Source organism: Eschscholzia californica, unplaced genomic scaffold (assembly GCF_041429995.1).
Source record: "Eschscholzia californica isolate CP2 unplaced genomic scaffold, dmEscCali1.0.p SCAF_6, whole genome shotgun sequence".
NCBI classification, from domain to species: Eukaryota; Viridiplantae; Streptophyta; class Magnoliopsida; order Ranunculales; family Papaveraceae; genus Eschscholzia; species Eschscholzia californica.
The window spans coordinates 9,294,842-9,310,485 of NW_028238483.1; the positions used below are offsets into that span (position 1 = coordinate 9,294,842).

The 15,644-nt window shown below is 37.7% G+C and overlaps 2 protein-coding genes and 1 long non-coding RNA gene across 3 annotated transcripts in view; 1 reads left to right on the forward strand and 2 right to left on the reverse strand.

The window, feature by feature from the left end:
- Positions 1-854: 854 nt before the first annotated feature.
- Positions 855-1,619, reverse strand: LOC147531614 (uncharacterized). Its single transcript, XM_086649762.1, has one exon. The coding sequence runs from the start codon at positions 1,617-1,619 to the stop codon at positions 855-857; it is 765 nt and encodes a 254-aa protein (XP_086505888.1).
- Positions 1,620-6,097: 4,478 nt separating this feature from the next.
- On the forward strand, positions 6,098-7,593 carry LOC147531615 (uncharacterized). Its single transcript, XR_015227142.1, has 2 exons — positions 6,098-6,903; positions 6,974-7,593. It is a non-coding gene; the product is annotated as an uncharacterized LOC147531615 (long non-coding RNA).
- Positions 7,594-11,697: 4,104 nt separating this feature from the next.
- LOC147531616 (uncharacterized) overlaps positions 11,698-15,644 on the reverse strand; it is a 34,949-nt gene continuing 31,002 nt past the window's right edge. The window contains exon 2 of the mRNA XM_086650589.1: positions 11,698-12,406. The gene's annotated coding sequence lies outside the window, so the exon portion shown is untranslated. The remainder of the gene's footprint in view (positions 12,407-15,644) is intronic.

Here is a 15,644-nt window from a genome sequence, read left to right on the forward strand (position 1 = left end):
TTACTCCAACCGAGAGATGAAGATGCAAGAAAAAGTCCCTGGTCGAGCTACTCTCTCTACTGTAAACAAATTTCCAACCGAGAAGTTCACTATGTATTTCTCCTAGTTACTCTCTCTCTAATCTTTCATTGAAGCCCGAAAGTAGATCCCCCCAAAAAATAAGATGAGACCGTCTTCTATATTGAAGAAGAAAGAAATAAAATCAGAAATCTTTCTCTCTTAATAATCCAATCAAATTCCAGTCTTACCGAGACCTATCTTCATTAGTTTCTCTCTCTAGAATCATTTCCCTTTCTCTAAACTATCTTTCCAAATCTTTTTCTTTTTTATTTGAATTTTTCAACGGGTTAATGTGCCCAACACTTACAATAAATAAACGGGTTAGAGGGCCGACCCTAAATAAATGGAATGGAAAAGATACTAGCAACTGGGCACGCAAAAAACAAGCAAAGGAAATAAAGTATGTCTTAACTCTAACGGTACTATTTCATGTTTCTGATTCTAATTACACCATTTTTATCTTCCAAAGCAATCTTTAATAAGTCGGCAGGTAACATGCTACCCTCCACCTCCTGATACCCCATGGTAGGCTTTAACTTTGATAAGTAATCGGCCACTTGGTTAATTTCACGGTAGACATGTATGATTTAACAATCTTCCATTTGTGTCCATAGCTCACGAATGTCTCGAACTAGCTTGACTAATCGCCACGAGGGTGCCTCCAAATCAGATCGCAATATCGAAACTGCTTGAGCTGAATCCGTTGTAATCTTCACTATCCTCGTACCGAACTTAATAGCCAACTGTAATCCCATTCGAATACCTTGCATTTCATGCATTATAACTGAAATACTTCATGTTTTTACTGTTGCAGCTACAATGATGTTGCCCCCTTGATCGCGAATAATTGCGCCAAATCCACCCGATTCAGCTTCATACGACCCATCTGTATTTATAAGGACTTGCCCTATCCCTGGGCCAGCCCATTTGCAGGAGCCGGTTGCCTCTAGCCTCAAAGGAATGGCCATATTCCACCGTTCAAGGATTTGATGGGCTTCGGCAGACCTATTGGGCCTTCGTTTCCAGGTTGCTACCTTGGTCTTAACATCACTGACCACACTTATGTACAACAGTTCAGCTGATTTAGCCTCCCGTCTAAATACACGATTATTTCGTTCCCTCCAAATGTGATAAATAAATCCACAAAAAGCAAGATACCCGAGCCTTCCAAGTACCGAGTTGCCATTAAACATTGTTGTGTACCATACGACCTCCTCAGTCCAATTCCCTGTGTAGTTCCTACGAATACCAAACAGAAATAATAGGTCTGTCCACACTGTTCTCGAGTAGTTACATTGAAAGAAATTATGCTCGTCAGTCTCTATGTCACATTGGCATAAAGGGCAAATGTCATACACTTTAAGTCCCCATGCTCGAAGCTTGGTTTTCGTTTTTAAACCTCTTTTGAGCGCAATCCAAGAAATAAATTGATGCTTAGGGATTGCCTTCGAACATCGCATAAGTGAAAACCATGGTATCGAGTTACCTTTTCGCCGAAGCGAATTATATGTATCCCTGACCGTGTATTCACCCGACGGAGTGATTTTCCAAACCACCATGTCCCTCTCAATCCACCCACTTCAATTTCGTGCAAAGTGTTGAAAACTTCTCCAAAAGCAAACCTGTTTTGATCTGAGAACATCCACTGTCCCATTTGTAAGAAAACAGCAACTCGGGCATCCTCTCTCATGCTAGAGTTAAAACTTCGGTTTAAATTAAAATATTCAGTTAAAGACCCCATTTGATGCCATACATCTCGCCAAAAGAATGTGTTCTGCCCATCGTGGATAAGATATTTCACCATTCCTTTAGCCAACTCTCTACAACCCAAAACCCGTCGCCAACACCATGAATAACTCTTAGGCCATGTTTAGCGCGCGGGAATGGAATGTGATTCCCGGGAATACCATTCCTGTAATGAGATTCCTGAGAATCACATTACTTAGTTTAATGTTGGGTTCGACCAGGAATAGGAATTCTATTCCTGATGGAATCCTAACTTGGTGTTTGGTTTGTATAGGAATGGGAATGTAAACTTTAGTAAAAGTTCACTTTTACCCTTATTTAAACTACATAAAATACACATTAACTTTGTTATATATTAAAAAATCAGTATTATTTATTCAAATTTGTAGATATGAAATAATAACATGATACACCAAAGGGTTATATTTTAAAGATAATAAATAAGGCCCCGACTTTGGGGAATAAAGAAAAATCTCTGGGGAATGAAGACTTCGGTCAACACGATTTAACTTGAGAACAACTTTATTTAGAGTCCAAAAATTGAATTCATCATCATTTTCCCCCTAATCTTCATCCCTTTCATTTTATTTCATCTCCTTCTATCTAACTCAAACCCAACGAGATTTGTATCCTACCTACTTGTAGCTGTGGAGCAAGCAAAGCTGAGCAAGCAAACTCTCTCTTTCTCTCTCTCTCTCTCTCTAAATCTAATACCTTTGTTGGAAGAATCATTAAGTCATCACTACTCTCTGAACCACTACTCAAATCCCTCCTATGTCTCTTCTTCTTTTGTGATGCATAATGCATAAACAATATTGTTCCTAACAACCATTGCTAAGTTCATCCGCATTTATCTTAACTAAACAACTAGAATCAAGTAATCAACTTTACATATTTCATCTTCACAATCAGCCTACCAAATCTTAACTAAACCTCATGCAACAACTAGAAATCATCTTACTTCCTACTCTTTCGCTTCCCTCCTTCAAACTAAACCATAACGAACATATCACCGTAAGAATCTGAAATTCGTAGGACATCACAATGTAAGAGTTGAGACAGAGAAATCCTAAAATCATTGCAAACTTCGTTTTTCATAAATCAAACATCTGAAATATAGATCTGGTGAAATTAACGAAGAAACCAGAGATCGACGCAAAGTTAACCAAAATTGGTATCATATCTTCGAAAAACACAGCAAATTTAGTGGATAACAATCGAATGTTCTAGGCTAGGGTTTGTGGGAGACGGAGTGAGTTAAAGAGATAAAGAGATAAAGAGATAAAGAGAAGAGAAATAAAGAGAGCAAGAGAGAGATAGTAGAGAAAGAGCGAGAGTCATAGAGAATGAGAAAGAGAACAACAAGAGAGGGAGAGGAGCAGAGAAAGAAAAGCAAGTAGCGGATGAAGAACATGGGGCAAAAATTAACTTTATTAAGTTTTGGACTCAAAATGAAGATGCTTCCAAGTCAAATCGTGTTGACCAAAATCTTTATGCCCCGGAGATTTTTTTTATTCCCCAAAGCCGCGGCCATAAATAAAGGTCTTAATAAAATTTTATTTCAAATAAAATTCTGCTCATAAACCTAAATAAAAAAATTTGTTCATAAACCTAACTAGTACTTATTAATACCAAATCCCACAAAAAAATTTAGACTGAATAATTTTTTATATCTAGGGCCTATTTTTTCCAAGTAGCCTAAGACCCCAATATAGAAGACATTCAGGTGGCAGTGCAAAGAAAAGAGTTGCTTTCGAAGAGTCACTATTGAGGATATCTGCTGCTTCTAGCATTTGATCGTAATCCAATCCCTCGTGTAACTTGGATAACTCGGCTACCACTTTGGTTGCAGTTTCATTTTCTTGGTTATGAGTAAGAGTTACAACCATCTTATCCATATATTCCTTCGTTCCTTCAGCAATTTTTTCAATCGAACTAGCAATGTTTCCCAAACTCGTTACTAATTTATTTGATTTTCGGAAACGTTTCCTCTTATTAACGTTTGAGGTTTTTGTTGTTGGAGCTGGACAACCAAAATAATTAATTTTTTTATATGGACACCAGTTTCTAAGGGGACAACTCTCCACTATTTTCACTCAAGTCCTCTTAAAATTAGATCTATTATTTTAACACCTCCTTCTTTTCTCATAAACCCTAAGTAAGTTTGGTCTTCTTCTACTACTTCATCATCAACCCAAAATTCTAGAGAGAGAATTTTTTTGGAGAAGATTATGACATCAAACAAAGGGAAGGGAATTGTTGAAGGATATTCCTAACCAGAAAGATCAGATCTAAAAACCTTAAAATCCGTTAAACTTTTAAAACCTAGAAATCAAAAATTTCAAAACCTTAGATTTTTTTTACAAACAAGTAGAGTTGCTCGTGCTTCCTGGAAAATCGACAAAATACGAGAGATCTTAATTTCTGAGTTTTTGTAAAAAAAAAAAACCTAACATGCCAATTTCGTAGATTTCCTACGAAAATTTGGCAAGACAGAAGGAAACTTGCCACGAAAATCTAGCATATTTTTGTAGATTTCCTACGAAATTCTGAGAATTTCTTATTCACTTCGATTTTTTGCCTTAAAATCGTTTTGTATTCTTTCAAACTACCCAAACGAAAATACAAAATAAAATTAAAAAAGTTAGAGTCTTACCTCATCAATGTAGGGTTTGATTAAAATCCATCTAAGGTTTGATAAAAACAAAGGGAAGTAGTAGAAACTATAGTTCACTAAAAAACAAATAGAAGTGGTAGAAACTATAGTTTACTAAAAAATAAGGGAAGTGGAGATTGATGAGTTTTATCTTCTTCATTCATCTAGGGTTTGATAAAAAACCAAAGGAAGTGGTAGAAACTATATTTTACTTTTAGTAGCAGTATAAGAATAAGAATAAGACTAAGAAGGAAGAAGAAGAAGATGATGAAGAAGAAGATAACTTAGGTTTTCAATTTTGAACTATTATTTTGTTAAAGGTCCACAAGTTAGTAACTGTTAGTATTTAAGACTTTATGGAGTTATCCCCTTATTAAATCAAAGTCAACTAAGTCAAGCATAATTGACTCGCACCGAGCCCGAAAATAGTTGTCCATATAAAAAAAACAGTTGTCCACGTATTGGCCACCTTTTTTATTTCCCCTTAAAATTTATTTCCCCGAAAAATCTCTAAAATTCTAAATATTCCCTTTAAAATTTCACACCCCGGAAACTATTTAGCTTTCCCCAAAGCGCTGGCCTAAAAATATTAGAAATCAGAGAAAGTTTTGGGCTGCCTTTAGAAAGTGTTTCATGGTCTCATCTTCTTCATTCTGTAAAAATTGTTCAACACCAGAGACATGGAGGAAAGTCGACGAAGTTCGGCGTTTTTGGCTAAGAGAGAGACGATGAAGTTCTGAATATGCAAGTGATATCATCACCATCAAGAAACACACACGTTTTGGTTTGTGATCTTTGCAAATCAATTCTAATTTCAGATTTGGGTTGAATTTAATCCCAATTTGGTATTAGGGTTTCAAACCATTAATGACTTCATCACTTTCTGAGTAAAATATTAGGGTTCCAAATCATCCCCAAATATCAGATTAGTCTTTGCATCCACTCGTTCCCTGCTTGTTCTCTTTAATGCCCTTTTGACTGTTTACTCCATTTATTCACTTTATCTGTTCTTTGGGTTTCGTGATTTGATTTTTAGAAAAAATGATAAGATCTCTTTGCTTCTTTGATCCTCTGTTTCTGACTTTCTTCTACCACATGAACATACTTGTATTAAAATCATGTAACATTACATCATAAAACAAGGTTCAACAGATTTGAGACAACCAAAACGCTTGAGAGAACTAGTTTTTATACTAATTCAAGATCCCTCTGCCTCTCAATCCTGCCTCTAACATCTAGCATGGAAACCATTTCAATCTTCAATTAAGGTTCTATGATCTAATTTGAAAGTCGATAGAGGAAGAGACGGAATATGAGATTAAAGAGGCGGTTTAGAGAGTATAGAGAGAGAAAGTTGAGACGGGAGGAGAGAGAGTGGGACTTTGAGACGGTGAGAATTCGATTTTACCACCTTTTTGGTGGTAAAATTTTCAGAGTGTTTTTCCTACTTTCTTTTAGGATAAATGACTTGTTGGGATGAAAATATTATCAAAATAATCAAAAAAGCCTAGATTATTTTCTATTAGGTAGAAGTTACCAAAATTTTATATATAATAAGAGGTAAAGTTTGAAATAATATTGATAATTATCAATAAGGTCACTTTCTTTTATTTTTCATTCCCAAAATAACCCCACCCTCTAAAATAGTTCTCTCTCTAAAAAAATAAGAAATTTGGTTTCTTCTTGTTCCACTTTCTCCGATTCTTCTGCGAGTCTTCTTCTTCTTCGATGCATCTTGTTCTTCGACTTCTTCTTCTTCTAGATTCGACAAAACTTAAGTTCAGATTCGTTTCTGATGTCAATGATTCAAACTCTAGAAAAACGACGCCCAAAATTTGATGACGAACAAGGGCTATGTACATGAAAGCTCATGGGAAGCTAAATTTAGCTTCTTTTGGTGTTCAAATCCATGCCCAGCCTATGAGAACTGGTTTAGATGATGAAGTTTATATAGCTACAACTCTTACAGGTATGTACATGAAAGTTAATCTTTTAAAGAATGGTCAAAGTTAATCTTTTAAAGAATGGTCTTAAGTTGTTTGATAAAATGCCTTAAAGAAATGTTTCTTCTGTTAATGCTGTAATTTCTGGGTTATCACAAAATGGGTGTTGTAGAGATGCTTTCTTAGTGTTTAAGTACTTAGGAGTTGTAGGGTTTCGACCAATTTTGGTTACGTTAGCTAGTGTTTACCCGCTTGTGAAAGTGTATCGGAGGGGGTGCAATTACATGGGTTTGTGGTGAAATTGGGAGCTGAGATGAATATTTATGTTGCTACTTCTACTTCTGTACTTACTACGTACTTGAATTTTCAAGCATGGCAAAATTACCTTTGATAGATTTAGAGTCCGAAACTCCAAAAGAGATTGAGCTGAGATTACTGCCATCTCTCGACATGCTAAGAATTAAAGATAAGAAGGATTGTGGAACTATAACCATAACGGTAAGTCGGTCTACATCATCCTTATTTGAAATAGTTTTATATTTCATCTTATATATATCTATCGACGAAGGAGAGACAAATTTGGTATGCGGGTCTTGTACCATGAATTCAATAAGGAAGAGCAGATGCAAGCCTTCGAAGAAGAAAAAAGAATCCTAGAAGAGAGGCAAAAATTGAAAGACGCTGGTGTGATAGGGAACACGATGGATACACTTGGTTCCGGAGTCGGACTAGTAGGGTCTAGTATTGGAGCTGGTGTTAGGCTTGTTGGTAGTGGACTTGGGGTTGGTGTCAAGCTTGGTGGTAGCGGAATTGGAGCTGGTGCAGGAATTGTTGGGTCGGGTTTTGGTGTTGTTGGAAGCGGCTTCAACAAAGCAGGGAAGTTCATGGGCAGGACCATTACTGAGCATTCTAGCTCGAAAAGAAATGGCAGTACCACTCCAAGTGCCCCCGAAAATGGGGATCCAAAACAAGCCTAATCTTTTTGTATATACTAAAACTTCAGTCAATACCACTTCAACCTTCGTAGTTTTTACGGTTATGAATGTTTGCCAGAGATACAATTCTGACTTCTGGTTTTAATATACAATCTTAAAACCTTAGTTATGCTACATTGTAGTTTCCACTTAAAAGTATGACATAATTCATCAACAGTTGTTGATATGAACCATTTATCACCTTCTACTTGGTTATGCTTGAAGTGCAACTTCTTTTTTTTCCTAATATAATTGAGAAATAGGAGACTGTTATAAGGATCGAAAAGGAAAATTGCGGTTCCTTCTCCTTGCTAATTGATACTTATGAGTGTTTCTGTTGTAGATGGTACGCGTGGTGGGAAAAATCAGGTTTATTTGTCGCAGATGCTAATAGTTTGAAACCTCCTTTTGCGATTGTGAGTTTCTGGAAGAAAACCTATAAATTGAACTTGATTTTATCGCGTTTGTCAATTTGTCATGCATTTATAGGTGTTATTTTTTGTATTTAATCATTGAATAGCAGGGATATGGGGCTTCTTGTACTAGTAAATTGCGCTTTTAAGATTCAGTAAAAATTGCAAATTGTTCTGAATCATAGTTGGTTTGCTTTTCAATTGGAAATCATCTATTGGTCAATTAGATGGGATTATGATTTTCATATATTATATGGTGGATGACACTGGTTTTGTTGCTAGATGTGAGGTTGTGTGGGATTATGATTTTAATGTCGATGTGATTCTAGAACTCAACAACTAGTTGCAGTCGACTTATACGAGAACTCTTTACTGTAACATTAGATATTTGATTAACATAGTAAAATGGTGCTGAATAGTGAATGTTACGTGGTAGTGACAAGATAAGTTATTCTTTCTCGTAGCAGTAGTATCAAGTATGTATATCTAGTTTTTATTGTATTAGTTTTCTGATTCGAAGAATGGTACTTTTGTCTGTAAGAATTTAGTTTATCAATATATTTCTTGTTACTTTGTCGAATCATCAAAACAACTTCGATAGCTTTTTCTTTTGCAGTGAAAATTTTGAATAATTTGATGCATCAACCATTTGAGTTAGACCGAGTGGTTCGAACATACCAATAGTTTATATTCTCGATTTGCAAAACGAGTTTGCAAGATATGCAAATCATGTTTGCAATCGATATTTTGGAAACACAGTTTTGCAGTTTACATTATGCAAACACATGTTTGCAGTTTACATTATGCAAACACATGTTTGCAGATCAGATTGTTGCAAACACGTCTGCATAACAGATTGTTGCAAACACGTCTGCATAACAGATTGTTGCAAACACGTCTGCATAACAGATTGTTGCAAACACGTTTGCAGAAAAACGTAAAGGAAAAAAACGCCGTTTTTTCTGGGTTTTTTTTTTTTAAAAAAAAGTATTGAAAGTGGATCTTGTTAAAAAGCTAATGAAAAATCATTTCTAAATATATAATTTCTATAGAAATCCGACATCTCAAACAAAAGTTATATCGATTTAAAGTTTAAAGAAAAATAAAAGAATTTAGTTATACAAAATGACAAAAAAGGGTATTTTAGTTTTTGCACACTTTTTGACCTGAATAATAATTTTCAAATGTTTTGTGTTTTTCTACTCATTTTCAATATTATTTTGACCCTTTTAGAAATTACCTCATTCTTTTGACCCAATCAAACAGCAAACAATCAACTTTCTCATGAAAACGACTTTCCCACTTTTATTTTCTCATGTATCAAACGGACCCTAAGGATGATTACAATTCCTGAGAACTCCACGTCTTCAAATCTTCAAGAACTACTTCAAGGGATAAACACTCAAACACAACTAAACCATCTTTTCCATTTTCTCTTTCTTCTATTGTTCTTTTTCTTTTTCTTTTTCTTTTTCTTTTTCTTTTTCTTTTTTTCCTTTTCTTTTTTTTTTCTTTTTTTTTTTCTTTTTTTTTTCTTTGAAACAATCTCCGATAATAGTACTCATAATACAAAAACAACTTTCTTGACATTATTCTTTCCCTCGTAAAATTTTCTTCATTTTCCTTCATGCCTTATTCTTAAGGTTCTAAACGACGGACGGGGTTTCTATCTTCCTCTAGACACTGCTTTCAAGTTTCTCATACTACAAGAGTTAGGTTTGTGTTCCTGAGGACATCGCTAGTAGTCGTAAATTTTAAACTCAGGAGATCAAATGAGTTCTTCAATATTGCGAGGTTGAGTAGCTCTTAACTCTACTCAGAGTTAGCGCAGGAGAGATCACTCAAAACAAAAAAGAAAGGCTCAGAATCTCACATAGGTTAAGTCTCCACTAATGATTAATCTGTTTTCTCGGAAATGTCTACTCTTCACCTATCTAACACTCACATGACTAGTGTACAGACAACCTCAAGACTCGAAATTCATGATAAAACCTTTAGCAAACGGATAGTTAGACCGACTAGACTTATAACTATTAACAAGCAAAAAACAACTAGATCACCTATTTAATCTGAAAAATTGAAATATTTTTTTGAACCCTTTTAAAATTTTGAAATAAGGACTTCAGCAAAAAGTTCAATCCCCTATCCCCAAACTCAAACCGAACATTGTCTTCAATGTTTAGAAGACTATGCAAAAATATAATAGGGTCAAGGGAAAGATATTACCAGATTCAGACGTCCTAAGCATGGGTTGCTTCCCAGAAAGCGCTAAGTTTAACGTCTTCAGCCAGACAAAACAGATGACTCGAAAAAAAATAAAAAAAGTTATACCTACTAGATTACAGAAGTGTGACTAACTATAAACTAATAATCGAAACATTTGTGGGTCCACCCAAAACATAAAACTTTCAGTGAATGATAGTCTCACACTTGAATAATTTGGTGATAGTGAGACTATCAAGAAAGTAGAGCAATCCCCAAACTTAGACGAGACTAAGGGAGTTAAGTTTGGTATTGCAACAGATAGAGTACAAACCGGATAGAAGGGGTCTTTATATGGATGGTAGACAAAGGGAAAGTAGTCTAGAGGACTATCAACGACACCTGGACTTCAATTAGATGTCTCTAAAACAGGTACTTCGGGTTTCTTCATTGGATAAACCCTGCTATCAGACTCACAGTCCCTATAAGTCGGGTTGGATAAACCTTCTATACTCTCTTTGACCGCGATGTACTCAGGGTCTTTAAAGAATTCTAAATCCTCACCAAAGTCAAGCGATTCAATGGTCTCATTTAACACATTGACCAACCATGATTCATCGTCCTTAAGCGAGTCAGACGCCTTCAAATCATCTTCAACTTTAGCAACCTCTTTATTTTGGTCTGAAGGGATTTCAAGTTTGGTATAATGAGAGGATATCTCTATATTGGGCTCTGTCGTTTCTGAGATTTAGTCTCAATAACAATGTTTTCAGGAGAACCATACTCCTCTGGAATCATATCCTCGTCATCATCATACACATGATATTGTGTACCGTACTCTACATTCCTATGGTAATCCTCTTCTATGATACTAGTTGTTATTTCTTGTAGAGTTCTGCAGATATTTTTAGTTTTTTTTCTAAATTCTGACAAAACTCGAAAGTACTCTTTTGAAGATCTTTAACAGTTTGGGCCAATGAAGATGATGCTAAAGATTGAGAGTCAACAATTTCACCGTTATCCCATTGAGGTTGAGACACGCGTGGAGCATAAGACTCTCCATTACTCCTCCTTAGCATACTAATAACTTCGAAAGTAATTTTTGAAGATCACTAACAGTTTGGGCCAGTGAAGGTGATGCTAAAGATGAAGGATCAATAGTTTCAACGTTATCTCATTGATGTTGAGACACGTTTGAAGCATAAGACTCTCCATTACTCCTCCTTAGCATACTAATAGCTTCGTGCAATAAAGATGAAGAGTCAACAGATCCACTGTTATCCCATTAAGGTTGAGAAACGTGTGGAACATAAGACTCTCCATTATAATGCATGTAAGATGATCTATCTGGATATCTATAATGAGACTCATAACCTTCTTGAAGTTGACAATATTCCAAACGATCGTCATTATGCAAATTATAGCTAGGTTAACGAACACTATTTTGACCATTTGCTAAGTACCTCCATGTAGGGGTGGGAATCGGGCGGGTATGGGCACCCGCGGCTAATTCTGAGTCGGACTCGGGCGGGTCGGGTAAGTTTCTCCTCTGCCCACTCGGGTTCTCGGGCGGATTCGGGCGGGCTTTTCTGAAATCTCCTATGATCAAAGCCCGCCCATGCCCACTAAAGCATCGGGCAAGTCGGGCTTCGGGCAAATCGGGCATCGGGTTTCTTTATCTGATACTTTTTTACCAGATCAGGAAACTCTAGTAATTTGATATTGTTCAAATAAGCTTCTCTAAACAAATTGATACCAAATCTTTACAAAACTTATAAATCAAGAATGAAAGAAATACTCAGATTCCGTAACATAAGAAATCAACAACTGATATAGATCTATATATGCAAACATGAGACTTGGTTGTCTTCCACTTTTTTTCTTGTCTTTGTATGTTTCATTAGTTCTTCTTTGTTCTTCCTTCACATTAAAATAATTTTAAAATTTGACCACTACATAGAGGTGGAAGATGATCCCAATAACTTATTTAATAGAGAAGAAGGTTGGCACAAGAAGGTCTAGTAAATAAGAGAGAAACGGCTAGAGAGACAACGTAGATTTTTTTTCTCTCTCTCTCTATGCTACCGAATTTCTCAGATTCAATGTGGTAAACTATTAGGGTTGCTTCAATGTGTTGTTTATATATCTTTGGAGAAACCTTAAATCTACTTTGGGCTTTATAGTGAAGTATAATCGACACTCAAAGTGATTGGCATCTATAGGCACCCGTCGGGTGAGCATATCTAGCTCGGGTATGGGCGGGATGTCGGGCAGAGCTTTTCACCCGAGCCCGCCCACGAAAAATCATCGGGCTGGGCGGGTAGTACCCATCTTCGGGCGCGGGCGTCCATGGACATTGTCGGACGCGGGTAAACGTGACGGGTATCGGGCTTTCGGGTAGAATTCCCACCCCTACCTCCATGGTAGATTTAAAGAACTTTCGTCCCTTCTGTCATTATAGTGGGACCAAAATCTATCCATCTCTCTTTCAATTTTATTTTTTTGATCGAAAACCGAAGAAGCACTACAAAGATCCTAGATAAAAGGAAAACAACCACAATCAAATTGACTCAACCAAGCAGCCTAAACAAAATCTAGACGACATAGAGGTTGGTCAAATTCACTTAAAAGTCTAGACAGCTCCTCCTTCGTACCAAAACTTGAACTATGATTGTTATGAGGGTTACTACTTCAAAGTACTGCGGTCAAACAATTCTCCAGGAGACAAGCAACTATGAAAATTGAATAACCGTCCTACCTGAGGCAATGTTTCCACTTCTCGAGGCGACATTTTTTAAAGAATTGTGGCCGACTGAGATCTTTCTAGAAAGTTCGGGATTAAGTCTATAGGTCGCGCAACGCTGATATCTCCCTAGTTCTGGGTGTAAGATATGGGCCGAACTTGTGGAGACCCCCTTTTTCCTTTTGAGACCCCAGGGTTGATCTTTCCATGTCAAGGGCGTTTTGTGCAGAGCTGGTTTCTTCCGATCGACCTCCCAGTTAGGGGAAAATGTGGTGGACCATTAGGTATGTAGCTGTTCTGCTGCCTTAAGCCGAGTCGATCAAAGAGACTTTAGTTCTTATCTTGACTCTTCAAACGTTAGTCAAGATCTGGACATTTTGTGCATCAATATGAGTCCCGCCACTTCTTAGTTGAAAGTAAAGAGACTAAGGAGTAGAAGTAACTCGTGTGTTTTTACTTTATTTTGAAGACCTGAAGTCGAGAGTAATACCTGCCCCAGAGCTGTTTCGTGAAACTCTTTGGGTCTTAACTGGACCTGGACTATTTCGTAGTGCTCGATCTTTTTCCAGAGCTGCGCTACCCCGGGCTGGCTTGTGCTGAGCTGGTGGGAGCTGACGGTGGTAAGTTTTCCTTTTTTACATCTGCTTTTTGCCAGAGCTAACTTGAGTCTTTCCTGCCTTAGACTATTGGACGTGTGGTTCCTCTTCCCGACACACGTTTCCACTTCTGCCTGAGTAATTAATTTCCTTTCCATGCGTGATCTTATGAGGTCATGGATTCGATCTTCTGATCATGTCCATTTTCGGTGCTGTTCTTTTGGGTCGTGGTACACGGCAGCCCTTTCAGCATGCGTGTACACGTGGTGTCTTCCTAGTGGTGAGACTATCACGTCCCCTTAAAATCCGCTGATATCCCATCTGCCATTTGATCTCGATTTGTGGGTATCCTTTGGTTATTATTCCCTTGCGTGTTCCCGAGATGTGTTTGGTTATTGCCTTTAATGCTTATTCGTCCGTTTTCGAGAAGTCTCTTGGTTATCTTCCTAGTATAAATAGCAGACTTTGGTCCTTCCGCTTCTCATCATCGAGAATCTATAAAGAAAAGAAAACCTTCTTCTACAAATATTTTTTGATTTCTTTCCTTAACATCTGTATTCGTCGGAAGTCCGAGAAGAGGCCTCTGTTTGAATTCACATTAGTCGTCTACCAGAAGAGTGTTTCTCCATAATGATCGTGGTAAAGGGTGGACTTCTCCATAATGGCCCTGGTAAACCCATGAGCTATTTTGGAGGATCCTTCAAGGTTGTTGAGATGCCAGTGCTGCCTTCAAATGGGGATCTCAGGGCCAGGTGATGATGGCGAGGGGGTTATTTTTTTTCCCTTGGTTGTCTTCTTGCTTTGACAATTCTTTGGAAGGTGGCTCTTAGTTATTTCTCAGTTTCCGTTTAACCGAATGGCGTGGCTGCTCCTCTAGGCTTTCGCATTCTTTGGTTTTTTTCCTAGCCCTCGACTTCTTTTTCAAGGATTTTGTATGTTCTTTGCAATTTCTTCTGCAATAAATCTGAGTAGTCATATCCTTCTTGATGTATTCATGTTGCAATTTCTTCTGTAATAAGTTTAGCTGCGTAATTGAATAAAGTCAACTGTTAGACGGTAGTCTCGTAGCAGTGATTATACGAACTTCCATAGAACTAATTCCTTCTGATGTAATCTCTCTGTCTGCCCCTTCTCCTGTTTCTTCTTCTTCGTCTAACTTGTAAATAGTTGATAATGGGTGTTTCTTGACGCTCTTCTTTTTTTATTCAGTTTTTATCTACAAATACTTAAACGTGGAATGGTTATTTGTCTAAAGCCCTAATCTGACTAATGCATTCCTAAACTTACTACGCATGCTCCAAATGATCGCCTCTGCAAAATTTTAAAGAAAGTTAGGCTTGATCTATCATGTTCTAATCTTACTATTTCCTTCTGCAAAATAGAACCCGAATTAGCATGGCTCTGCAAATCATGAGGATTTTCGAGTCTACTTCTACCCCTGATCACGGCTATTGCTCCTAGGGCAGTCTTTTATTAATCAAATTTTGAGCCGTTTAGCTTAAATTTCTCCTTGGGCCCCTAGTCGTTGCTTTCGTTACCAAGGCTGGTTTCGTTGGCTTGAGCACAACTAGTTTAGTTACGACTTCTCCTTAGACCCCTGGTCGTTGCTTTCGCTACCAGGGCTGGTTTCGTTGGCTTGAGCACAACTAGTTTAGCTAGGACTTCTTCTTAGTCACCTGGTCGTTGCTTTCGCCACCAGGACTGGTTTCGTTGGATTGAGCACAACTAGTTTAGCTAGGACTTCTCTTTAGTCCCCTGGTCGTTGCTTTCGCTACCAAGGTTTGTTTCGTTGGCTTGCGCACAACTAGTTTAGCTAGGACTTCTCCGTAGTCCCCTGGTCGTTGCTTTTGCTACCAGGCTAGTTTCGTTGGCTTGTGCACAACTAGTTTAGCTAGGACTTCTCCTTAGACCCCTGGTCGTTGCTTTCGCTACCCGGACTGGTTTCGTTGGCTTGAGCACAACTAGTTTAGCTAGGACTTCTCCTTAGTTCCCTGGTTGTTGCTTTCGCTACCAGGGCTGAATTCGTGGGCTTGAGCACAACTAGTTTTCGCCGGGACTCCTCCCGTACCTCTGGTCGTAGCTTGGGCTACCAGAGTTATTTTGTCTGCTTTCGCCTGACAAGCTTCGCAAGGACTTCTCCTTTTCCCCCCGGTTACCTTCGCCAGGGTTATAGTTTAACTAGGACTTCTCCTTGGGATCCTTAGTGGGGACCACATTTTACTCGAGTAAAGATTTTAAGTTTTACTAGGACTTCTCCTTCCAAGGCCTCGGGTCGCAGCCGTGGCTACCGGAGCTACCTCATTTGCTGGCT